At 50.0% G+C, this 25070-nt stretch overlaps 11 protein-coding genes across 11 annotated transcripts; 4 read left to right on the top strand and 7 right to left on the bottom strand.

Annotated features, from left to right (window-relative positions):
• Nucleotides 1-321: 321 nt before the first annotated feature.
• Nucleotides 322-1296, bottom strand: N7443_002555 (RTA1 domain-containing protein; the record flags this gene model as incomplete). The annotated part of the gene is made up of 2 exons (XM_056882611.1): nucleotides 322-1052; nucleotides 1110-1296. 2 exons carry the CDS (start codon nucleotides 1294-1296, stop codon nucleotides 322-324), a joined length of 918 nt encoding a protein of 305 aa, XP_056744452.1.
• A 471-nt stretch (nucleotides 1297-1767) lies between these two features.
• Nucleotides 1768-3275, bottom strand: N7443_002554 (Zn(II)2Cys6 transcription factor domain-containing protein; the record flags this gene model as incomplete). The annotated part of the gene is made up of 2 exons (XM_056882610.1): nucleotides 1768-3027; nucleotides 3177-3275. The coding sequence occupies 2 exons, from the start codon at nucleotides 3273-3275 to the stop codon at nucleotides 1768-1770; spliced, it is 1359 nt and encodes a 452-aa protein (XP_056744451.1).
• A 1363-nt stretch (nucleotides 3276-4638) lies between these two features.
• N7443_002553 (uncharacterized protein) lies at nucleotides 4639-5322 on the bottom strand (the record flags this gene model as incomplete). Its single annotated transcript, XM_056882609.1, has 1 exon — nucleotides 4639-5322. The coding sequence occupies one exon, from the start codon at nucleotides 5320-5322 to the stop codon at nucleotides 4639-4641; it is 684 nt and encodes a 227-aa protein (XP_056744450.1).
• Nucleotides 5323-5614: 292 nt separating this feature from the next.
• Nucleotides 5615-7855, bottom strand: cat2 (bifunctional catalase-peroxidase Cat2; the record flags this gene model as incomplete). The annotated part of the gene is made up of 1 exon (XM_056882608.1): nucleotides 5615-7855. One exon carries the CDS (start codon nucleotides 7853-7855, stop codon nucleotides 5615-5617), a length of 2241 nt encoding a protein of 746 aa, XP_056744449.1.
• A 1514-nt stretch (nucleotides 7856-9369) lies between these two features.
• Nucleotides 9370-10527, bottom strand: N7443_002551 (Catalase-peroxidase; the record flags this gene model as incomplete). The annotated part of the gene is made up of 1 exon (XM_056882607.1): nucleotides 9370-10527. The coding sequence occupies one exon, from the start codon at nucleotides 10525-10527 to the stop codon at nucleotides 9370-9372; it is 1158 nt and encodes a 385-aa protein (XP_056744448.1).
• A 1331-nt stretch (nucleotides 10528-11858) lies between these two features.
• Nucleotides 11859-13098, top strand: N7443_002550 (Major facilitator superfamily domain general substrate transporter; the record flags this gene model as incomplete). The annotated part of the gene is made up of 6 exons (XM_056882606.1): nucleotides 11859-11928; nucleotides 11986-12443; nucleotides 12494-12620; nucleotides 12676-12753; nucleotides 12807-12911; nucleotides 12965-13098. 6 exons carry the CDS (start codon nucleotides 11859-11861, stop codon nucleotides 13096-13098), a joined length of 972 nt encoding a protein of 323 aa, XP_056744447.1.
• Nucleotides 13099-13134: 36 nt separating this feature from the next.
• N7443_002549 (Short-chain dehydrogenase/reductase SDR) lies at nucleotides 13135-14072 on the bottom strand (the record flags this gene model as incomplete). Its single annotated transcript, XM_056882605.1, has 2 exons — nucleotides 13135-13904; nucleotides 13967-14072. 2 exons carry the CDS (start codon nucleotides 14070-14072, stop codon nucleotides 13135-13137), a joined length of 876 nt encoding a protein of 291 aa, XP_056744446.1.
• A 1435-nt stretch (nucleotides 14073-15507) lies between these two features.
• N7443_002548 (glutaredoxin family protein) lies at nucleotides 15508-15825 on the bottom strand (the record flags this gene model as incomplete). Its single annotated transcript, XM_056882604.1, has 1 exon — nucleotides 15508-15825. One exon carries the CDS (start codon nucleotides 15823-15825, stop codon nucleotides 15508-15510), a length of 318 nt encoding a protein of 105 aa, XP_056744445.1.
• Nucleotides 15826-16008: 183 nt separating this feature from the next.
• N7443_002547 (cysteine and histidine-rich domain-containing protein) lies at nucleotides 16009-17131 on the top strand (the record flags this gene model as incomplete). The annotated part of the gene is made up of 3 exons (XM_056882603.1): nucleotides 16009-16114; nucleotides 16246-16759; nucleotides 16819-17131. The coding sequence occupies 3 exons, from the start codon at nucleotides 16009-16011 to the stop codon at nucleotides 17129-17131; spliced, it is 933 nt and encodes a 310-aa protein (XP_056744444.1).
• A 1418-nt stretch (nucleotides 17132-18549) lies between these two features.
• On the top strand, nucleotides 18550-20128 carry N7443_002546 (putative ethanolamine kinase; the record flags this gene model as incomplete). Its single annotated transcript, XM_056882602.1, has 4 exons — nucleotides 18550-18913; nucleotides 19050-19486; nucleotides 19542-19882; nucleotides 19954-20128. 4 exons carry the CDS (start codon nucleotides 18550-18552, stop codon nucleotides 20126-20128), a joined length of 1317 nt encoding a protein of 438 aa, XP_056744443.1.
• A 2805-nt stretch (nucleotides 20129-22933) lies between these two features.
• N7443_002545 (alpha/beta hydrolase) lies at nucleotides 22934-24781 on the top strand (the record flags this gene model as incomplete). The annotated part of the gene is made up of 1 exon (XM_056882601.1): nucleotides 22934-24781. One exon carries the CDS (start codon nucleotides 22934-22936, stop codon nucleotides 24779-24781), a length of 1848 nt encoding a protein of 615 aa, XP_056744442.1.
• Nucleotides 24782-25070: the final 289 nt, after the last annotated feature.

The following is a 25070-nucleotide window of genomic DNA, read 5'->3' as shown; positions in this document are numbered from 1 at the left end:
TCTGATGTCTGTAATGAGTTTTCTTATCGTCTTGTCTGGACATGTGGACGGACCTTGTATGGATGGCGCGGGCTAGCCTCCAGTAGATTCCTAATAATGACATTTACCTATCAATAAATTCCCATGGAAAGATTGTCCCGTAGTCACCGGAAAAGATCTTCTAAAATTGAAATTGACTTAATACATTGCCATCTATATAAAGGAGCAAGTAATGGAAGAAAGGACTTCAGACGCCATCAAGCAGAGTGGACCCCCAGAAACAGAACAAAAGGAAAGGAAAGATCATATCCGAAAGACCAGACAAAAAGAACCAGCATAGGCCTAGACTGCCATCATCCGAGGCTCATACTTAGTCAAAGGAACATCTGACATCCTATTCTCGCTCGTAAGAGGTTCATGGAAATCAGCAACCTTGCCCAAATGACGAGCTTTCTTGATAAGTCTCCCAGGATGATAAACGATCAGCACAAACATAGAAAAGAACATAAGAAACCCATCGAAGACATAGATATAAACCTCCTTGTTATTGACAGGCGAAGTCTCACTAGCCCCGAACTGAATTGTCCGAACAAGATTGCGAACCATCAACGCAAAGCAGGCAACATAGAGAGCCAGCATGTATCGTCGCCAATGAATATCCGGATTCCTGATCAGAATATTTGTAGGAGCTTTCTGTAGTCTGCGATGCAGGGTTGCCGCAATCCAAACGAAGAAGACGAAGACAATTAGAGAGAATATCAGTCCTGCGAGGACAACTTTCTTGCCGATGTTCATGACATTTGGGTCTCCAGTGACCTGGACCCCTGCGCCGCCGATTTGTGTAAGGAAACACAAGACATCGTTCAGTACAAAGATGACTGTGATCTTCTTGGGCCGCATGCTGGCCAGGTGTTCAGCGCCAAAAGAGCGGATGACTCGACCAAGGACCATGTAGACTGTTGCGGCGATGAGAGGAGGGGAGCATAGGATGAGCATTTCCTGGAGGGCCCATGAGGAGATTTCTGTTCTGCTTTCGTGGGACCATGCCCGACCGTAGTATCCGAATGTTTCGCCTGGTGAAGTCTATAAGTCGAGCTCAACGTGGGAAATTGGGAAAGAAATGGACGTACAAACACCACCTAGAACGAGGGGAATGAAATATGCGGCGCGGAACGGAAACATCAAGACGAGATGGACAACAGTTACGAGACCGAATAAGGCCATAAATGCATACCCGGCTGTGGCTGAGGGTGTATACGGGTAGAAGTCGACATAGGGACTGGACCCGTTTACACCGGGGTGAAAGTCGATATCCATGTTCAAGGGGTGGAATTGATAGTTGAAATTGACGGATTTGTCCTATTCAAGCTGAGGAATGTCGTCGTCTTTATTAGATGTTCAGCCTATTTTTAATACATGCCTCAAGCGCCTTGTTCATTGACGATCTATTGCGATTGCCGTATTAGGAAATTGTAGAACGAATACGGGCGGAGACCGGTGGGGCTTTTTGCTGTGAGCCCATCCGATCCATGGCATATGCTTGTTATCAGAGATTTACAGCTAGAGAACCCTAGTCGTTTCATGTTTCATGGGTCAGGCAGAATTTTTAATATTCCTGAACATGAAGATGTCACTTGTGGTAGTTGTGGTAGTTGTGGTAGTTGTGGTAGTTGTGGCCACTTCCGCAGATATTGAATCCACCCTGCAAACATTGATCACAAGTAATCCAGAAATATAAGAACAATTGTGTCATTTGAAGGTATTTCTTGAATCCAATAATATACAGTGCTATTCTAGCTGAGTTTGATAAACCTGTTTCATTGGCCACTCAATCCATGGACAAAACTCCTCGTCCAAACACGTAGAAATTCCCGAGAGCACATGTTCGGCCCAACCGCTCATGAACCACGCCGAGTCCATATACTTCAGCAGCACAGCCCAGTACGCCAGTATTACAAGGGCATACGGCTCCTTGCGCTCTAAAGATCCAACCATCTCTTCGGAAAGTCGATAGACCCATCCGATTAAGAGATCCATCAAGTCCACGCCAGAAGAGCCAGCAGATCGTCTCTCATAAACCCCACGCATGATTTCGAGGAGATTTTCAATGGCAGCCAAGTACTTTCCCCGATCTTCCTTGTTGGATATATCCCGTTCAACGAGTCGTTGTACCGCTTCGGTATGGACCGTATGCTCATGTAATTCATTGCGCATTTCCGTTGTCAGGTCATGACTTTGTTCATTAGACTTTGGTTCGAGAAGCCCACTAAATACTTTGGCACGGTGTGTTTGCACGATTAATCGCACTCCGTGCATGAGAGTTAGCCATTCGGCTGGCCCGCTGGTGCTGAAGATGAGATACTCTTTGGGCCGTGGACCTCTGCCGAAGTAGATGAAGCATATTAAGATGGCGGACATGTAGACCTTTTGGCAATTTTCGGCATTGAGTTGCGAGAGAACACTTGTGACTGATCGGATTCCAAAAGTGAAGTGGTCATCAGCTTGTTGAAGGTATTGAACTCGGAGGATAGGTTGCTCGTGTGCTAGGTGGAGGGCTGATAGAGCAAGGATGAGGTGTAATATAGATGGAAACTCGATACCCCATTCCACGAGGTATTTTTGCCATATGTGATACTGATCGCCATCGTTTGTCATTGTTCGGTATGTCTCGATGGTGTAATGGTGGAAGAGTTGTAGATCGGCTATAGAGATGGTGCCAATCGATCCCGAGGAGAGATCACATTGAGTCCCAGTGGATTGAGTGGTTTGCGATGGCTGACTTTTTGATAGCTTGAAAGTCTGTCTGAGTCCGCCTGTCGCATATCGCTGAGGTCGGTACCGACTCGGACGTGGTCGCCCAGTGGGAGGCTCTGAGATTCCTGGTGATTGTGATCCTGATGATCCCGGGGAAGCATTATATGCGCACTCAATCAAATGATTTGAGCAGTTGGAGCAGGTTGGTTTTTTCTCGTCGCACTGGAACGAGTTAGTTTCGGATGGTAGGTCATCGTATCGCAGCTGAGAAAAACAAAACATGTGGCGCAATATCTTCAACATGGTGGAAACAGGCCTGTAAGAGAGCATAGAAGGAAGATAGCAACTGGAATTACAGGAAGAGCGAAATGAAATTAAATTGAAGGACTCAGGTGAAGGGAAGTGGCAAATATGGTGGGCAATAGCGAGAGTCAGAATCTCACCTTGATGCGACGCTTTTTGCAGTGACTGCATCCTAGACGCGATTTCTGATGAGTCCGTCGTGCCCTAATGGGCTTTGCGCTGGGGAGATCGGTCTCCATAGGCCGGGCGAAAGAGGCAATAGAACGGACGTCGTATTCGTTTTATGCAGCAGTCACGTAGAGCAAGACCCTGAATTTAGACTCGATGTGGAAACTAGGAGCCTTGAGCTGATGCGAAGATCGACAGATCTATCGGTTTTAGCTCTTGTTCTTGCAATCTTGATAGGTTGTAAGAGACTGAAAATAGAACTTGCGGTGCGAGTACGCAGGAATTTCCTGTTTCGGTTTGGTTTGAAATGGGCCCACAGTGTTCCATTCTGTACTCTAATTCGTTGGTTTTCCTTAGAGTATGCGGCTTTATCTTCCACTTGATTTTAGGCTGCTGGTTTTTCTGATAATTTACATAATTAGATGGCCTCTTTTTGGGTTGTAACGACCATATAGTCTTCTGTCTTTTCGCTCTCGCAATCTCGGTCGCCTACATATTTTGCCCCGTGGAGAATGGGTGGGCTTTCTAGAGACCTTCGACCTACGACGGAAACTACCACCATACCTTTATTGAATACCTACAAAGGTCGATATCCTGGAGTCCGATGAGTTTTTAGCTCAAATATGGTTGCAAACTTCTGTCGTGGAGAGAGCGTCGCGGCTACACAAGCGGGGGTCCTGGCTTCATTCTCATTCTCGACTGACAACCACTGGTAGCGATGACCCTACAAATATAATGCATATCCTTTCTGTGATCAGATTTGAGATCCCTCTAAAACCGTCACGATGGACGAAGGCAACTCGTAAGCATCGATCAAAGCCGCGCGGGAACGTCTTTTAATCAAATTCTTAGCATCCGTCAATTCATCGAATTCATCATGTACAACAAAAGTTTTTTCCTAAGCTGCACGCTTGCAAGCTTAGTAGCTCTACTCGTTCCACAAATACGCCAACCCGGCATGAGAAAGCTGGGCAGGATGAACCCTTATCGCAGGAGATATCCACTTCAATTTTCTATCATTCAATTTGTTGCTGTCTGTTTGACAAGGATGATTATGCTTCACACCAGTGTGCTCTCTAATCCACCCCGAATTGTCTACGTGATGTTGATTAAAAAAAAAAATGGGACACAAACCCGCGTTACGCCCGAGGAATATAGTAGCTACTCTTCGGAGCAGACTCAAGCTAGTGGATTATCCGGTGTCGAGGGGGCTAAGGTCCAGGCTAAATCGGTCTCGGCATATTGGCACAATAAAAGATGGATGACGAGCTTAAGGGGGCCGGATGCGCTTTGACAACGACAAGTGCTACTCCAATGGCCACTTTTATGCTATGAAATGGCAATTGATCAATGCTACTACATGGATGTTATCTGACCCTGGTTAATCAATTGAAAATATAAATCAGCTAGTATCTACAGACATATCTGGACTAACTATGCTTTCTCCTCCCGCCAATTATGCCCAATAAATCCGGCGACCTCAACAGCTACCGACCTCCCAGACCGACTCGCAACGTAATGCAGTGTAGCGTCTATCCCATTCGTAACAGCGCCTGTGGTAATAACTCTGACCCCAAACTCATTGACCCCAGCATCGTAATATGAAACAGGAACAGATGAATTCTCAGGTAGAATTGTCGTACCCTTTGCACCTGGCGTTCGAGTAGTATATTCTTCGCAAGCCGTTTGAAGACCCTTGGTTGCAAGACGATGTGTCGTTGCCGTGAGCCCATCCAGAACACCAACAACTGCGAGGAGATACCCCCCTGTACAGACCGACAAGGCCGTGCGCTCTTTAGTCGGTCGATGTTGTGGTTTAGCGAATTCTGCGACAAGGTCGAGAAGTTCCATTAACTGGGCATTCTCGGGTTGTACGTAGGGGAGGATGTTTCGGGATCGAGAGCCGGGCACTATAAGGATGTCGTATTCTGAGAGATTTTGGTGTGCTTCTTGGAATGAGACTGTCCGTTTGACGGTGATATTCTCTTGCGATATCGTTAAATCTTCTTTGGCAGCGATTGTGATTGAAAAGTCGCTGTTAAAGAGAACTGCTATCGGCCCCGTGATGTCGAGGCTGTTGAAGGCCGGGAAGATGGCAATGAGCGCCGAGCCTCCCATTTCGAGCTCGGATTTTATTTGGTCAATGGTTGTTTTTGGCAACAGGCAAATATTCAAGAGAGAGATTGAAGTGTTTCGCATATATTGGTGACGTCATGGAAGGGTCCTCTGCAGCGTCGTAGCGTGACTGCACCGGCGATAAAAGCGTTTACTTAAAAATGTTGCCCGATGCGGCACTACAAGTGGAAGTATATTATTTGAACATTCATAATTGATTGGGAATCTCAATCTTCATAAATAAATTTGGATACAGGGTCATAAGCATATTCATATCCTCAACGAATCATTTTCTTTACAGACGGGGAGCAGGGCGGCCGACGACGGATGAGTAGGTCACGTCGAAGCGGTCAAGGTTCATAACCTTGTCCCAAGCGGCAACGAAGTCACGTACGAACTTTGACTGGCCGTCGGAGCTACCGTAGAGCTCAGCAAGAGCACGGAGCTCGGAGTGGTGACCGAAGATCAGATCCACGCGAGAAGCGGACCACTTCTTGGCGCCGGTCTTGTGGTCGACACCATCGAAGTACTCGTTGCTGTCGTCGGTGGGCTTCCAGTCGGTGTTCATGTCCAAAAGGTTGACGAAGAAATCGTTGGTGAGCTGACCGGGGCGCTGGGTCAAGACACCGACGTTGGAGCGGTCCCAGTTGGCGTTTAGGGTGCGGAGACCACCGACCAGGACGGTCATCTCGGGAGCAGAGAGGGTCAGCAGCTGGGCGCGGTCGACCAGGAACTGCTCGCTGCGGACACGCTTGCTGGATGTACCGTAGTTGCGGAAGCCGTCAGCGTAGGGCTCGAGGTAGCTGAAGGACTCGGCGTCGGTCTGCTCCTGAGTAGCATCGGTGCGGCCGGGAGTGAAGGGAACGGGGGTACCGGCGGCCTTCTCCAGGGCGGCGCAGCCGGCCAGAACGATGAGGTCGGCCAGCGACACACGCTTGTTTCCGGTCTGGGAGGAGTTGTATCGGCGCTGGACATCCTCCAGGACCTTCAGAACCTCTTGAAGCTGGGTGGGGTTGTTGACCTCCCACTTGCTCTGGGGCTCGAGGCGGATGCGAGCACCGTTGGCACCTCCCCGCTTGTCACCACCACGGAAGGTAGAGGCAGAGGCCCAAGCAGTAGCAATAAACTTAGAGGGCTCAACGCCAGAAGCCAAAATATCGCGCTTCAGCTCAGCAGCATCCTCGTGATTGATCAGAGGGTGGCTAAGGGCGGGGACGGGGTCCTCCCACAGAAGAACCTCCTTGGGAACCTCAGGGCCGAGCCAGCGGACGCGAGGACCCATGTCACGGTGCAACAGCTTGAACCAGGCACGGGAGAACGCATCGGCGAGCTGATCGGGGTTAGCGAGGAATCGGCGGGAGATCTTCTCGTAGGTGGGGTCGAAGCGCAGAGATAGATCAGTGGTCAACATGCGAGGCTTCTGCTTCTTGCTGGGGTCATGGGCATCAGGGATGATGTCGTCGGCGTTCTTAGCAGTCCACTGGTTGGCACCGGCGGGGGATTTGGTCAGCTCCCAGTCGTACTTGAAGAGGTACTCAAGGAACTGGTTGCTCCACTTTGTGGGAGTCTTAGTCCAGGTGACCTCCAGACCGGAGGTAATGGCGTGAGGGCCCTTGCCCGACTGGTGCTTGTTGGTCCAGCCAAGTCCTTGCTGCTCGAGACCGGCTCCCTCAGGCTCGGCACCAACATTGTCAGCTGGGGCAGCACCGTGGGTCTTGCCGAAGGTGTGACCACCGGCAATCAGGGCAACGGTCTCCTCGTCGTTCATGGCCATGCGGCCGAAGGTGACACGAATATCACGGGCAGCAGCAACGGGGTCAGGAACACCGTTGGGACCCTCGGGGTTGACGTAGATCAGACCCATAACGACGGCAGCCAAGGGGTCCTCCAGATCGCGAGTCTTGATATCGCTCTGCTTGGCCTCGTGCTCCTTGGCCTCGGGCAGGTAACGGACATTGTTGCCGAACCACTCGGTCTCGCCACCCCAGTAGACGGACTCATCGGCCTCCCAGGTGTCAGGGCGACCACCGGCAAAGCCGAAGGTCTTGAAACCCATGGACTCAAGAGCAACATTACCGGTCAAGAGGAGCAGATCAGCCCAGGAGATCTTGTCACCGTACTTCTGCTTAATGGGCCACAACAGGCGGCGGGCCTTGTCAAGACTGACATTGTCAGGCCAGCTGTTGAGGGGAGCAAATCGCTGCTGACCCTGACCACCACCGCCACGGCCGTCGAAGACACGGTAAGTACCCGCGCTGTGCCACGCCATACGGATAAACAGACCGCCGTAGTGGCCGAAATCAGCCGGCCAGAAGTCCTTGGAGTCGGTCATCAGGTCATTCAGATCCTTCTTCAGGGCATAGTAGTCAAGGCTCTTGAAGGCAGAGGCATAGTCGAAGTCCTTGCTCATGGGGTTGGTAGCCTCGGTGTGCTGGCGCAAAATGTTGAGCTTGATGGCATTGGGCCACCAGTCGCGGTTGCGAGTACCACCACCGGCCACGTTGGCCGAGGTGTTGTGAACGGGACATCCACTCATGATTGCGGTGAGTGATGGGTGAGGAGAGGAAGAAGAAATTTGCAGAACGAAAAAGAGTTGGAGGGCACCCCGCACTTTTAAAGGGAACGAATGGCGGGAAACGGATTACCCAGGGGACGAAGCTCCTCGGGAAATGCCAGTTTGTCATCCCCAAGTGGCTAGACTAGTCGAGCCATTGATGATTCCTAAGCTACGGTATTCTATTGGGCCAGACCGCCGTCACGGAATGTGGAGAGGCGGGGGTTTCATAAATCAGATGCAGATGCGGGGGCCTTGCGAATCAGCATAGGCGGCGACCCCCGTGTATTCTGTAGTTGAGCTTACTTTTCACCTGTGAAAGTACTGTGTTAACCCCCGTACTATCCCGATACCCCTGGTGGCAATGCTCGAGCACCTCGCTTCAGCACAATGTGATCCGAACCACGCAGAACCAACTAGAACCCCGCTATGATGCTGTTCGAGAGCTCGCAGAGTCTATTTAGACGCTCGAGCTTAATCAGGTGTATTACATACCAGGCTTGAAAAAAAGAACAAGTACACTATTAAAACTAAGCATGTGGTGTCTAGACACTTATATTATGAAAGACGTATTATCATTCTATGCAATGAATCATCTGACTGAGCAGGGTTTGTCAGTTCCAGAGTCCAGACTACGGAACTCGCCGTAAACGGTGCTGCCGTCTTTCGTTGACGTCAGCTTGGGTTGAGCCTCCCGATCGGACAAGATTGAATTTTTCCTTTTGGTACCGAATGATTCTTTTCGATCTACCCCCAATTACTTCCATATATCAATCGTTGAAAGAATATCGTTGCCCTGGGCCATGTGCATCAGTCCCAAGCTCTAATGTTGGTATCCACCGGAACCATTCCGGTAACGCTGCACTGTTTAGGAAGTCCGTTCCGAGGTGCGTTGCCTACGTGACAGGCCGATCACATGACCTGTCCCAACATTTTATTTGATCTATGAACTAAAGTAGACTAAACAGTTCTTGGTGTGGATCGGCACGATATCAATTATCAATTTTCTTTCAATTGCCTATCGGGAATGGAAGAAATCAAGTTAGCTTGTCTTGGAAGTGTTGGTTGGCCGGGAAATATGCTTAGAATCGACTGCATAACATTTGAAATATTCAACTAGGCTGTCTCCAAAGACTTTACCCTGGAGCTAGGAAGGCAATACATCTTGTGGGTCGTTGGAATTTATTGTTAAGTATTCTCTGCTTTATTCTGTCCCTTGGGATTAGGATCAATCAGAAGCCCACAAATTAATGCCACCAATGCAAATGCCACGGCTGACCAGAAAGCTCCATGCAAGGCTCTCAGATAGCAATCATCTGTCCTGTCACAACTGAATCCATTCTTCCGTTCAAACCTGTTAAGCTCACTGTGGAAAATGGCACTTGCAACGGAGAGTCTCACCGTCGAACCGACCGATCGGAAGGCATACAGGGCAGACGTGCCTGTGGCGTGCGAGTGGTGTGGCACAGTATGGAGCATGGCAATAATCAACACAGTCAGTGCTGCACCAATACCAACACACCCTTACATAGAAGATATAGCTCTGGGATAACCCAGTGTGTGGTTCTCCCAATAAAAGCAAACCCGACAGTTGCGACGACCATGGGCATCGGCGTGATATACCGAAAATTACCGATCACACGAATGATTAGACCCATCAAAAATGAGCCCACTCCGGACCCTATTGAGTAAGGCAAGATTCGAAGCCTGACCTGACTAGGCGTGTAGCCTAACATTTGCAAATATAATGGCACATAGTAAAGAAGAATATAAAGTGATGATGACATGAACCAGGCCGTCAGACATGTCGCAATGACGGTGCGTCGACAGAAGAGTGATAGAGGAATGATAGGCTCATTAGCCCAGCGCCACTCGATCAAAAGGAATAGCACGAACCAGACAGTTCCGAGGGGGATTGTGATGAGGAATTGCGCTGTGACGATCTGATCGCCCTCGTGGTTCAATCCAATCAGAAGAAGTACCAAGGGCGCGACAAGGGTGACGCAGCCGGCAAAGTCAACACGACTCAGCATCTCAAGAAGACCCTGTTCTCTTTCCGTACCACGTGGGAGGAATATGAAGACCAGTACGCACGAAACGAGGGAGATAGGAGCGATTCCAATAAACACCCATCTCCAGCCAAACGAATCGTTCACAGTACCTCCTATCACTGCTCCTAGGCCGATTCCAAGAGTATACATCACCGCAGACGTACCCTGCCAGGTACCGCGGCGCTTGAGGGGAATATCATCCGAGGCGATAAAGGTAGAGATGGCAATGCAGCCGCCCCCTCCAATACCAGCGATGACTCGAGCCAGAATTAGAACAGCCTTCGAGCTAGCGAAGCCACAAAGTAAGTTCCCGATCGTAAACATGCATGTCGAGAAGCAAAAGCTAAGCTTCCGGCCGAAGATGTCACTCAGTTTTCCACTAAGTGGTTGTGTCACGGTAATGCTGATCAAGTATCCAGAACCTAACCATGAGATAATCGCAAGCGAGTCGAACTCTTCGGCAATCGTCGAGGAAAGAGTTGCAGTGATAGTTGTATCTGCCGCCGCAAGGAAAGTCGCGATCCAAGTGGAAATGATACCAGCGACAATATCCGACTTGATATGCAAATCCTGCTGTGGGAGAAACGTCTCTTCTGTGGACATACCGATATGGCCATAGGCTTGGGAGGGTCTATGCTCCAAAGTGGCACATGGGCGCGGGGCGAGCCTTCCAAGCCTTAATGGAGCTGAAAGCTGAAGTCAACTCCTAGGGTGATCTGCGTAAGGGATGAAGCATGATCAACGATGCACCATATTGCATAATAATGTTGGTGGCGTCCAATGGCGGTTCATCCTACAAGTGCCCTCTAATGATTTGTTTTGGATGAGTGGTTCACGGTATTGATATTCAGCTTTCTATTTAGTTATGGGTAATCCCGTACTTTACAGATTGCCTTTTCTCCGATCGCAACCAATCTATTGAGCAGGGGCAGACGATAAGAAACTCTAGTGCATTGGGTGAAGGCGGTCAACTCGGCTCTGGATGATGGCATACATAAGTATTTAACTTATTCATAAGTAATAGCATTGCTTTAAAGTACTTCAACACACAGGATCGCACACAGCCCTAGAGGAGGCAAGGGTCGGACAATTTCAGACTCGCAGTGGCTCTGGATGAAAAGAGACTAACCGCATCTGGTTAGTCTGTTATCACTCCGGGGCCATATATGATAGGTGATTCGTCAAATTTTCAGTACAGTATGCAGACACAGTGTCCAAGAAATCTAAACGATTCAGACCTACCTTCGTGTTTTTTTTCTCTTTTTTTTGGGTGGGTGAGATAGAATTAAACCTCAAAATACGTTCTTTTTTAAACCAGTCTAGTTGAGGCAAGCATGTTGGACCTGGCCGGGCTGTTTGCACTCGTAGCAAACGCGCTCGCCGCGGGCCTCAGTAGTATAGTGAGGGAAAGAGGTTTGCGGCATTACATCGAGTGAATCATTATGGCTTTCACATTTTACAATAATTTCTTTAAATATGTTGAGCTCGGGCTGGTTGGATACGGGTTGCCGAACGTCTTGACGCAGTCTATGCCAGCCTGTCGACGAATAGCTCACTACTGGCGTGGCCCATGCTTGGTCAAGTAACTGCCATTGCCTACTGATTACGATATTCATTTTGATCACACGTTTTCAAGCCTTTAAGATGTGTTCTTTCCGCTGCTCGGGGTGTAGGAGCTTGATGGTCGGTGATGACAAGGATCTAACCTTTTCGGGAGATTCATCGCCTCTGCGGAGCCTAACTTTAATGATTATTCTTAACTCCATCGGAGTTATGGCTTCTTTACTTCCATAAGTATGAAGGCACGAATTTCGCAGCTATAAGAAAAATTATAAAAGGGAGAGGCTTTGCCTATCCTTTGCTTTTTCATCACACGTTAATTCCGAGTTTTTTCAAAGTCCATCTCAGCTTGTTCCCATTGAGACTTCTTAAAAATGTCTATGCAGATTCTTCGCTCCGAGGTTATCCTCGAGAAGTATGGCAAGGCCCTTGCCGGGAAGACAGGTATTCCAACACAACCCTGCAATCCCAATTGGGACCATAAAGCTAACATTTCAAAAGTCTTGATCACAGGTGTCTCCAATGAATCCATTGCCGGCGAACTCGCCGTTCAACTTGCTGCCGTCGATCCCAAGCTCCTCATCCTGAGCGCCCGGGCCGAGTCCAAGGTCACACCTATTATCAACAAGATCAAAGAAAGCAAGCCCAATGTCGCCACTCGCTTCCTCAACATAGAGCTTGGTGACATGAGCGCTATTCGCAACGCTGTTGAGAATGATCTTGCCGACATCCCCAAGATTGACCATGTGGTGTGCGTGGCCGCAGTCATGGCCTGCCCCTATGCAAAGACCAAAGACGGATTTGAGTCACAATTCGGTGTCAACTACCTAGCCAACTTCTTGCTTGTCAAGCTTCTTTTGCCCAAGGTTCAAGCTGCCGGTGCCTCGTCTTCTGTTATCATTGTGGCGAGCTCTGCTGTCCGGGGTGGGAAGATTAATCTCGATGATATTGGCTTTAGCGTAAGTTTGTCACTCATTTAATCTCAACTATTTAATTGACATCTCGATAGAATGGCGAGACTTACGAGGGCTGGGCCGCGTATGGCCAGTCTAACGTCGCGAGAGTTATGTTTGCCAAGAGACTCGGCGAGAAGTTGAAGAGCCAAGGTATTCGCGTCTTCAGCATTGATCCTGGTGGTATGTGAATTTCCAGTCATCGTTATGACAAACAAAGCTGACTTTGATGTCTAAGCGGTTTCGACCGGGCTGCAAAAGCACGTCACGACTGAATTCCGGGCCCAAATTGAGAAATGGAGGGAAACTGGTGGGAGTACGTGCGGTCTAACGTTTCGATTGGCTGAACTAATGCTCACAACTGTGCAGGCCTCACCGATGCAGATGGAGTCAAATACGAGATGCCCCCTTGGACAAGTCGCTCCGAGGGTGCGGCCACTATGATCACGGGAATGATCGACCCCACTATTACCGGTAGGTACTTTTGCCTGATCTTGTTCAGAGTTCAACTGACACGCCTATTCAAGACTTTACAGGATCCTTCCTCAAGCAAAACGCCGTGGCGGACGAAGAGTTGCACAGCCAGGTTCGTGACGAACAACTCTGGACTAGACTTTGGGAAATGAGTGAAGGTTTCATTGGCGAGAAGTACTCGCTGTGAGGTTATTGTACATGCAATGACCAGGTCCAGCCTTGATCAATGCGTGAGTTCTTCAACGCAAAATTTTGTTAGATCCGGTAATCTCAGTGGCTTCTCTCCTCTTTTCCTCCTCCAATAATTCGTAGATCTCACAAGCTCCGGGCAATCTTTGAAAAGCCCAACCCATTTGTTCAAACATCGTTCTGAAACTTCGTATGCTGATGGATCCCATGACTCGCCCCATACTAGAATCCCAACCTCTGGAGAAGGACCGCATATCCCATAAAAGTCACCACAAAGTTGGTCTTCGTCGAAGTTATCTGCCTGTCGTAAAATTGCGTCGCGAAGTGATGAGATTGGGATTAGGTCAATCCAGGGGTGATGGATAATGCTCTTCTGCATGTCGCTCGGCTCCAAGCTTGGCGGCAGGTGTAATGTAACAGGGCCAGCGATATTGAAATAAGAAGCAATATCTTCACTGAGAATATTCCATGTCAAGCCCATGCTTGCAGCGTTTTCAAAGGCCGCGCGCATCATGTTGAACTGGACTACGGGTAGGAGAAGTTCAGGCGATTGCACCTTGTTGGCGGCTCCTTCGGCGACCATCTTTTGAAGATCTGCATAGCATTTGACGCGGGTACTTTGATTGGAATCATAGTAGAAATCTTTGCCATAGTTGCGGATTGGGGGTGGCTTCATAAGGTATGCTGAATTTGCCACAGCCGTGATATTTTTCACAGAGGGCGCATTGGCTTCATCAGTATAGATGACCCAGCGCTGTTCTTGTCCTCTTCCCTGCTTTGCAACTTGTAATGCCTTTCTTCTCCCTGTGTTTCCGAGGTCAATATTTGATTCGAAGGGCGTGGATGGATAGGAAAATGTCACTCACGGCTAGCCTGTTGATTGAGGCGATTTTGAAGCCTGCGCCTAGATGCAGCGTCTGAACTGGACGAATCGGTCGATGTTCTTGTATCCTCGTCCGAATGCCGTTCCATGCTTCCAATATACATTAGGGTTGGTTTCAAGCTGAAGGGAAGAGAGTGGGAAGTTCGAGGTGGAGAGTGGTGGTGGGAATAGAATTTCGGAATTAATGCACTAAACGCCGGCTCGCGCAACCTTCTGTCTGACACCGTATAAAAGTGAGCCGCATAAGTCGTTCGAAGCCTTTTGATCACAGCGATCATTAAAGACCCATTACTTGAATTTTTAGAGACACCCCGAATTCGACCATTGATTTTCAATTGTTCAACCAGGCCGGGGCCTCCCCTAGATGAAGAACGAGTCACTCGGCATTGCTCGACTTGCATGCCATTGAAGTTGCTAAGACGAACAACATGTTTGCCCGGCTATCCACGGTACTCCAACTTCGGTATTTGTACCTGAGGCTCTGTCTCTATCGCCCGCTTCTCATGATCTGTTTTTTCAATGTTCGTGGATTTTATTGATGCTTAATGTACCGAACCGCACTTGACAAGCAAAGAGTACCTCTCTCTGAAATAATCATCGCTACAGGTATTCATTCGAGCTGGCCCTACCAAATGCGTGGCTGCAGTGACAGGCCTTTTCGATCTGTCGTTGCTGCAATTTAACTTCCAGCCTCGGTTTAAATTAGCCTCCACGGCATATGAGAGCCTCAAGCACTTGACGCTTCCGGGGTTCTTTTGAATGCATCACGAAAGGCTTCGACTTTTGCTAGCGTCAATGCATATGAGGTTTTGTCGATCTGGAAATCGGTCAGAATCTGGCATTGATCTCATCCTCAAGCAGTGTATGGGCCATTTTGATCAAAGCCACGAAATACGCAAACGTTCCAACTGCTGCAAGAAAACCTTGCTAGCACAGACTCTCTAATGCAGTTCAGTTGGATCGCAACCTTGCCGATGGACTTGGATTTAGAATGCTCAATGGTTTGTATCAGACCAGATTCTAAGATCTCAAACAAATGGCGTTCCGAGAAGAGCTGTCAATGCCAAGCCGAAAAAAAAGAAAAATTATCGAGCGCAGACCTTCAACAGATAACAGATATCCATGTCATCATCTTCTTGATCTTCCCTTCCTACTGATTGTTACTCGAGCTTGCAATATTTATATATACAGATTGAGGATAGAAAAATCGCAACATGCCGATCCAAGGCCGTTGTCGAGTGTTCGCATCCGAGTGGAGTCTCGTTCTCTGCCTGTGCTCCAAGTAGAGATGATACGGTGTCCCAGCATCTTATGTTTTTCACGGTCACAAGCGTAGAAATTTAAGCGCCTGCGCGTAGTATGTGCCGTGATAGGAAGCACACGCGATGTCCGTGTCTCGATAGAGGGGCATCGGGCGAGGCCTCAACAGGCGTCTAGGTCTGTTTTAGACCTGGTTGTCGGCACTCCATGTCCATAATTACTATCTCAAGCCGAGCAAAATGACTGGCATCGTCGTCCGCGGGTTTATTTCTCGGCTTCGTCCACCAATTGCTCGACCTCCTGTTCAGTCATTCTGTGAAAGAGCTTCCGCGCGTCGGAGAGCGTAGCCTCCATGGGAAGGCCCTCTTTCACGGACTGGATATGAAGCACAGGCACGTCAAAATCGTAGACGTCCTTCCATTTCTTATTCTCGGGCTCGTCGACGTACGTCTCGATGTATTCAAAGGGCCGTCGTTTGTTCAATTGGACGACGGTTTTCTTGGCGTTGTCGCAAAGACCACAGCCAACTCGAGTGAAGAGAGTTAGGCGAGCTTGACCGAAGAGGGTTCGTGTAGGAAACATGGTGAGGGTAGGGCGTTGACGGACGTTGAAGGTTGGCGGAACGGGATTAGCATAGCACAGCGGTCAGACCCGACTCCGCCATGGAACCTTCGAGCTTCCCGGCTAAACCGCGTTGGGTAACCTGCGTCAGATCAATTGTGACTTTCCCACCCCGCGATTTTCAATTATTGCTCGTTACACACCATGGCCGATAAGTGCGTTCACAAAGGATGTGGGAAGACTTTCTCCGACCCGGAGGAAGAGTGCGTGTATCATCCGGGTCCCCCAGTGTTCCACGAAGGGCAGAAAGGTAAGTACCTTGGTCGCTGGAGCTATTCCCCATGCGTTTCTCTACAGTTCGGCATTTCTGCCATGCATTGTTGCGATAACTGCTGCAACAGCCAAAGCTGCTATAATTGACACAGAAGCTAACCTCTCCAGGCTGGAAATGCTGCAAGCCCCGCGTCTTGACCTTTGAGGAATTCCTCGCCATCCCACCATGCACCACCGGGAAACACTCGACTGTCGACGACACACCTGCTCCCGAGCCGCCCAAGGTCGCAGAGCCTCCCCCTGAGCTGGTTGCCCCCGTTGAGACCAAGCTGCCCGAGCGGCCAGCCATTTCCCCCGCCATCCCGCCTCCTACGCCTCCCGCTGCCCCGCTGCCGGAGCCCGATTCAGATGATCCCGATCTGGAGATCCCTGCCAACGCAACCTGCCGTCGTAAAGGATGCGGGTCTACTTATACTGGATCGACTGCGCGGGACGAGGAGAAATGTACACACCACCCAGGCCACCCAGTGTTCCATGAGGGTAGCAAAGGATGGTCTTGCTGCAAGCGACGGGTGCTGGAATTTGACCAGTTCCTGAAGATTCCCGGCTGCACAGAGAAGACACGGCACATGTTTGTTGGCAAGGCCAAGCCCCCGGGCGAGGAGAAGGTCGATACGGTCAGGTAGGTTGACAAGCAAGGCCATACCCTGTGGGTTCAACTGACGTAGACTCCCCATCCAGGAACGATTTCTACCAGACTTCCTCCTCCGTGAACGTTTCTCTCTACCTGAAGAAGATTGACAAGGAGCGAGCTCGCGTGGACCTTTCCACCGATTCGATCACATTCGACCTTCCCACCTCCGACAACAAGCGCTTCCAGGACACTTACAAGCTCTTCGCCCCGATTGACGCGGAGAATTCATCATTCCGCGTTCTGGGTACGAAGCTGGAGCTGACCTTGATTAAGGCCGACGGCACCAGCTGGCCCGTTTTGCGCAGCGACGACAAGTGGGCTGGCGAGCGCATCCAGATTGGAAACGCCGGGCGGGCATGATTGGGCATATAGAGAGGAAAAGCATGAAAAGCCAGTTTACGTATTTGACTTTCGCTATTATGATTGCCACGAAGAGGTAGCCAGCGCTGCCTGCGACGAGACAGATGCCCATGTTATGCAATGCACAAAATGAAACACCTGAGGATGATAATTCCCAGAATAACTCGAACTCGAGACCGAGTTCAAGTCTTCCTAGGAGACCAACACACACATTAAGTGGAGGTGCCATTAAGCTTAATCACTCGTACGAGCACGACTTTGGTGTATACTTCCGTCGTGCGCAAGTCGACAGACATTTAAGCCAATTACGAATCCTCCAATCGGTTTAGCTGACCAGACCGCAAGGTCCAATCTACACAATTGAGATTGAAAAAAGGAATATACCGCCCCCTCCACAGCTACAGCGCATGGAGCTCCCGTAAAGGAACCCTAGCGTAGCCATATTTGGAAGGGAAAAAGAGAGACGTTTTTTTCTTCGAAGCCGGGAACGGAAGAAAACCCATAGAGGAAAGATCCTGGATAACCCTCAGCAAGCCATATTTATGGAGCCCCGTTGTAAAAAATTTACATAAGTTATGTAAACCTCTACTGATGATGAAGAAAAGAAAAAGAAAGTTGGGCGGCGAGCTGCCCGTATTTATCCCAAAAAAAATCGACCAGCGCTAGGTCCAATTGGGCACGGAAGAATGATTGATCCAACACGTGACTACACGTGACTCTCTATGACTAACGGTAATCCGAAAGAGGCAATAGGGCAAGAAGTAGGGCAAATGGAGCCATGTGACACATTGTCTCACATGTGAAAGGCCCCGCGTTGTGGAGACGGGAGTCGAAAGAAAGTCGAAGTCCCTCGCAGCGGTGAAGGGGAACGTGCTGGATTTGAGATAATACACCAAAACTACATAGACCACGCTTTATTGATAACTCTCAATTCTACGTCGCTGTAGAGATCCAGGAACACCCTCTACTCTACACTATACCTATTGTCTAAATTTTCATTGTCTAGGGTAGTACCCGTGGTCGAAACCTTCGAATGTACCCCTGGGTGGCGGCGTCTTCCAAATCGGGGAGTGGAAGCACGAGACCATTGGACTTCCTCCCCTCTTTGTCTCATTCTTCCACTCTTAGCTTCTGCCCTACAATTCCACAGCATTAAACCCATGCGACCACTTGCCCCAACGGAGCATCTTCTCTGGTCCGTGCCGTCGTATTCCTTCTTCTTCCTTGCCCCTTCCTACAACCCTGCAGATCTCCCGAAATCTCCAGGCTCCAAGAAATTCTGTTGAGGCTTGAATTAACTGTCTCAAATCACCAGACTAGCATCGATTAGCCCCCAACAATCACAGACACGCAAATTTCATCCAGTCCGCCACCATTTCGCATTGTCACGACTCTTTCCTTCCCCTATTCTTCCCATCATGGGTTCCTACGAGACCGCCAACGGCGCCAGCACCCTACGATACATCCCCCTCTCCTACAGCCCGGCCGACTCTCAGTCGACTGCTCTTCGCCTGATTTTGACCCTCTTCCCGGACTGGGAGGGTGCGGGCAACCGGATCGAGTTTGTTCGCTTCACAGACGGCATCACCAACACTGTTCGTCCCCCTGCGCGGCTACTCCTCGACTGCGAGGCCCTCATTCTGGACCTATTCACTGACAGCGCTATACAGCTCTTGAAGATTATCAACCGCAAGGACGGTTTGACAGAGGAACAAATAGACAATGAGGCCGTACTGATGCGCGCATACGGAAATGGCACTGAAATCCTCATAGACCGTGAAAGTACGAAGACCCGGAGCATCTGCTTGGCTCCTAACTCCTTCCCACAGCCTTGTATCCCTCTGGAACTATTTGCACCCCCATCTTCGCCTTCCCTGCCGAGTGCGACAATTGCTAAAGTAGACTTGTGTGACTATAGGAGAAACTACGTCCCACGCCCTCCTCGCCAGCCGCGGCCTCGCTCCTCCTCTCCTCGCTCGTTTCAACAATGGTCTCCTCTACAGATTCATCCGTGGCAAGCCCTGCGGTCACCAGGATCTGGTTACACCACCCATTTTCCGCGGCGTTGCTCGCAAGCTGGCCCAGTGGCATGCTGTCCTCCCCAGCAACGGCAACAGCTCGACACCCTCTCAGGAGGCCTCGATTGTGGCCAACGGGACTGATTCAGAGAAGCACGACTTCGACGTCATCCAACCGCGTCGTGCAGGCCCCTCCATGTGGGCAGTGCTTCAGAAATGGATTATCGCTCTGCCAGTGGCCACACCCGAGCAGCGCTCTCGGCGACTTAGCCTGCAGCAGGAACTGCAGTGGGTCGTGGGCCAGCTTGACGATGGGAAAGGCATTGGTGAAGACGGGGTACGCCACCATCCATACCCACCACTAGATAACCTGATTAACGTGTTTTCGGCAGCTTGTTTTCTCGCACTGTGATCTCCTGTGCGCCAATGTGATCGTCCTTCCTGATGACGGCAGTAAGCCCTCGGACCAGATTACGCCGGTCAACTTCATCGACTACGAGTATGCAGTCCCCGCTCCTGCGGCGTTCGATATCGCCAACCACTTGGCTGAGTGGATCGGCTACGACTGCGACTACAGCATGACACCCACTCGATCTGTGCGCCGTCAGTTCCTGACTGAGTATACCAAGAGCTACGTCCAGCACCGTGGACTGGACGCGTCGTCCGAGTCCGAGATCGTCGACCGTTTATATCATGACGTCGATCGTTTCCGCGGTATCCCCGGTCTATACTGGTGAGTTTTGCCCCTATTCCCAATATTACCCACCTACCAAACACAGAAGGACTAATTTGATACAATTGCAGGGGTGTGTGGGCACTCATCCAAGCCCAGATTTCCCAAATCGATTTCGACTACGCCAGCTACGCCGAGCTACGCTTGGGCGAGTACTGGGCCTGGAAGCGTGAAGTCGACGGCAGCCGTCAAAAAGCCAGCGAGCAGGCGCCCCTCCGCGAACAGCGCTGGGCTCAGGAGGCATGAAGAAGAAAAAAAACCCCTCAACCTAACAAAGCTCCACTCCCCATAGCATTCGCACATCGTGACACCTTTTCACATTTTCGCTCTTCCCCTCCTGGACCAGCGTCACAGTCCCACATCGCCTCTTTTCCCCACCTGCATTGAAGCGGGTCGAGAAAAAGCGCACGGGTATTTGCAGCTGGGCCACCCCGGGTGAATTCAACACGGATCGAGTCGAAAGCGAAAAGGGGAGCACGTGGAACGGAGTGGAAGGAGTGGAGCTAGGAATCTGCCTTACAGGCACCATCGTGCATAGTCGACGTCATCTTATTTTGGGTATCTTCAACAGGTGTTTGGTTCAAAATGTGGCTTTTTAATCATTTTCGCTTCTGGTATGCACATAGCTTTTGGAGGATTTGTGCTGTTCCCGATTTTATCTTCTTTAGCAATTCCATCGGCCGCTGGCTAGCTATATAATTCATTAATGTGTTTGACATAGATCTGCATTGTATGGATCCACAAGTTGGATCTGATTTAGATAGAAGAACAACAAGTAGGCCTGTTCCAAGGTTGGTGTTTCTGGGCTTGCATTGATTAGATGCAGGCCCTGCCCCGCATGCAGTAAGGTCCGAACACGATAAACAATGCGCCGATCATTATGGAAGTCGATGTGCCAAGGCAATTCTTCTCGGATAGGGTGTTTCGCCCACTTGCCTTTGCATTGGAGAACGTGGAAAGCTTGGAAAACTACAGGAAGGGGTGTGAAAGATCTGTGCTCCGTATTGGTAGAACCAAACCTCCCGTCCAATGCCATTAAACAATCCCGATTCCAATGCCATTCGCATTGATTGGCAACGAGCCAATCGTTCCTGGGACCTATGGATCCACGCCCGTGTCGTCGGAGCGCACGGAGCGCAGGGCTTCTTGCCATGTATGAGACCAGTTTTGTCATCTTCTATAACCCGGAACTCAGATGGCGTGTGGCATCTGCAAGAACAGAAAGCAACGTTCAGCTGGCAAATCTGGCCCGTAGGCGTTTGAGAATCTCTCGGAGTCGAACGCATACATGTCGCCGTGAAATGTGGACATTTTATTGTTTCCTATATTATCAAGGTTTCTGTTCACAAGCCAGCACTCGCATTCGATCTGAGCCCTCGATCTCCAAACGTCTATTATGCTCGGGTATCAATCGGCGAAAGAATTCGAATACAGATTGTGTCCTGTTCTCCTGGTCTTTAACTTCCCAGGCATCCCCCTCTCTAACTTCCGTGAAAACGTATCCTGAGGAATCGAATCGTTCTCTGCTACTTGCGGAAGGGCACAATTTGCTCGCTTCATTTCCACCAAGGCCACTTCCCGATCCAGATGTACCCAATCGACGAAGCCGCTGATCTATGAACCATAACGTCCGACCAGCATGATCATGCAGCACAGCTATCATATCGACCAATGTCGAAGGAAGGAACTCAATCCATCTCAAGTCAAATGTAATCGCAACATCTAAGCCAAGAAAACTAGGATGAGGCTCACATAGGCCCTCGCGCCTATAATCAAACAGAAACCTATCACCCGCATAATGATAGAACCACTCCACAGACCCGGGGTCCAGCCCCACAAGATGAACAAGATCCTTTCCAGGACATAGTGTTATATGATGAGCTTTCCCATAGCTGTCGATATAGGAAGCCGTGTGTGAAACCCCAGGGTGGCCAGCATACTCGCCCCGACCCGCCAGTCGAGCCGGACACCCTGGATTCAAAAGATCGGACCACCATTCATTCTTGCGAAAGCGCCTTTCCAGTGCTCGTCGCGATTGTTGACAGGCCATCCAAAGCCCACTGTCCAATTTGTAGGCCGATGTATTAGGGCGCGGGGCTTCATTGCGGGGTACGGCCAGGCCAAAATTCTTGCCCAAGTACCCGCCATTTTCGAATCGGAGGAAATCTGCGTGGATTTTATCTGCTCCGTTTGGCTTGTCGAAGTAGTGGTCGACTATGATAAATTCATGTAGGTGTCGATTGCCTGGGAGTGGGCGAATGGCGAGATCCCATATGTGGTCTTGGATCTCTGTTGGTAGGCTCCGAAAGAGGTGGAAGGTCATTCTATTTGCTCCATTTGAATTTAAATTGGCCGCTGTTTGCATGGCTGTTGAAATGGGGGTGGAAGGATAGCCTGCTGGCTATTGACTTGCTGTAAGCGAGTCTTGTGCCGAATCTTGGGAATATTCTAATATTGGAGTGCAAACACCCCGCTAACAAACACCAGCTTCAACGGCAATGTCTTCTATTCTAACTTGAACCGTTTTAAATCATGAATTTTAGACATATTGGACGATGAAGAACTGGAAGAATCACCTTTTCTAGAAAGTGTATATTCCCTGGGTTCTCGGAGTTAAGATAGAAGGAGACAAAATTTCCACCTCCCGCCGTTGAAGTCGCTCGGACTGGACCAGAGATGACCTGCGCCATGTTTTGAGCGCGATCTCTTGCATTCTTGATAGAAAAGTTAGCGAGCGGACGTGGTCTTATCTTCGGTTTCAATAATCAACCAGACTGTATTCAACCCCTAAACATTTGCTTCGATTTGCAATGCTTTCGCCTATATTCCACTGGCCCTAAAAGGTCTGATTAGCGATGGAAAATCCGTCGACGGTATATAAATCTGTATCTTATCTGACACGGCTCGAGGCCCCTGTCAGATGGCGCCAGATGGCGCGAGATGGTGCTAAGTCATCCCGTGCAGTTCGAACTTCAAAAGCTCACTGCTGCCTAGTTATGACTCCTAGACGCACGGGGAAGACCATAATTTTGGTTACCCGTGAACTCCGTGATGGAGAAACAGAAGCAGGTTTCCACCAGTCGGCCTCAAACATGGACCCGGAGGGCGATCATCTGGATTGCAGCAGCTGGGGGCATAGTAGGCCTGATGAGGTTCCGTGGTTTCCCTGCCTTGCATCGCTCGGCCTTCCCGGGCTACGATTGTGAAGTTCACAAGTCGCCGTATAGATCGTTTCCACATGAGGACGATCCATTCCATTTCATTCCTTGCACTAATGCCAGTCGGCTGCCGGCACTCAATGACCCTACCCCTCAGCAATCATGGGCCGCCCTCTTCAACCCCAACCCCAATCACTGGAGCTGGGGGAGCTCAGGCCGGGGTATCTACCTATGCGGGTACCTAGATCTCCCGCTTGATTATCACAACGATTCAGACTCGCGCATCGTTCGCACTGCGGTCACCAAGTTCCAGGTCGCCGGTGTGCCGAATAGAAACGATCCCAATGCTTCTCTTAAAAGCTACAAGAGTAAGCGCACCATCATCATAGAACCCGGTGGCCCGGGAGGAAGCGGAACATCGTTCCTCTGGGAGACCGCGGAGGAGATGACCAACCGTTTCAGCGACGGTGAATTCGATGTGCTAGGGTGGGATCCACGTGGTGTCAATCTCTCCCTCCCTGCTGCGTCATGTTTCCCTCGAAATGAATTCCGAGACAGATGGTCACTACTATCTCTCCGGTATCGCGAAGAGGCTCCAGTGGGCCAGCTTGAGATTGTCGATGCCATGAACAACGCCACCTTCTTCGCCTGCCAGCAGCAGCTAGGGGATTTCGGCCGCTTCGTCAGCACGGCCTTCGTGGCACGCGATCTCGACGAGATCCGAAAAGCCCTTCGTGAAGAGGACGTCTCGGGGTACTTCGTCAGCTACGGAACAGGAATTGGTCAGACATATGTCAACATGTTCCCCAACCGAGCAGGTCGCATGATCCTTGACGGAACGGAATATGTCAGAGACCATCGCCTCTTAGGCGGCTTTGGCTGGACCGCTCTTGACAATACGACAGATGCATGGCGTGACGGATTCTTAGGCGAGTGTATCAATGCCGGTCCGGATTGGTGTGCCTTGGCAAAGCCTATCCCCGGCCAGGAGGGCCCTGTCACCCTTACGCAGCTGGAAGAGCGCATGGCACAGCTACTTGAGTCGCTCAGAATCCGCCCACAATCCGCCTATACGGAAATGAGCGGGCCATCCTTGATCACTTACTCAGCGCTCGTAGACAAAATTCTCTACCCGGCTATGTACAAGCCGACAAACTGGCCTGATACCGCGCAGATGCTCTTCGAGCTCGAATCAGGAAATGGCACACTAGCAGCGAACCTCTTAGACCTCTCATGGAGCGACCATACCTTCAAGCCGCCCTATCCTCATGACCCATCCTCAAGTGAACTCGAGTTGTTAGTGATCTGTTCCGATTCATACGACGCGCCCCTTCCAGATGGACTTGGCTGGTGGGATGATCTGTGGGGGAACATGACGACTCAAAGTTGGATCGCTGGTAACTCACGCTTCTTCGCGGTTCTACCATGCAGACATTTCAACACGTATTGGCCTCGTCCTTCAGAGGTGTATCGTGGCGATCTCAACCATACTCTCAACACCCCTGTCCTCCTCATCGCCTCCACGTATGATCCGGCAACTCCCTTGCGCAATGGAAGAAGATTGTTAGAGGAGATGGGCCCAAATGCCCGGTTGGTTGTTCACAATGGCTATGGGCATAGTTCCAGGCGTGATAGCTCGGTCTGCACGGATCGAGTTGCGAAGGCTTATATTCTTCATGGCACACTTCCTGAAGAGCAGGAATCCGAATGCTTTGCCAATCACAGGCCTTATGTTTCGTGATATTGTGGGTGACAAGGTGAGAATAGGGTCGTAAATACTCTTTTATAACTTGACCAATGGAAAGTTGAAGGGGAACGAATCACTTCATTATCTTGGTTCTACAATTGATGATTTGACTGTAGTCTAGATGTTCTTCTAGACATCCTTCATAAATATTCAAATGTGGTTCTACGGACTGTTCAAGTACATCTTCTATACAGCTTCGAAAGCAGCCTTCTAAGCACTCTTTTGAAGTATTGCAAAGATTGGCAACTAGACTATCCGCGACTAAGGAATAAGACCGCCTTAG

This window comes from Penicillium atrosanguineum (assembly GCF_028827265.1).
Source record: "Penicillium atrosanguineum strain IBT 20685 chromosome Unknown utg000002l_segment0_segment0, whole genome shotgun sequence".
Taxonomy (NCBI): Eukaryota; Fungi; Ascomycota; class Eurotiomycetes; order Eurotiales; family Aspergillaceae; genus Penicillium; species Penicillium atrosanguineum.
The sequence above is the reverse complement of the archived record's forward strand: the minus strand, read 5'-3'. Positions and strand labels throughout refer to the sequence as shown.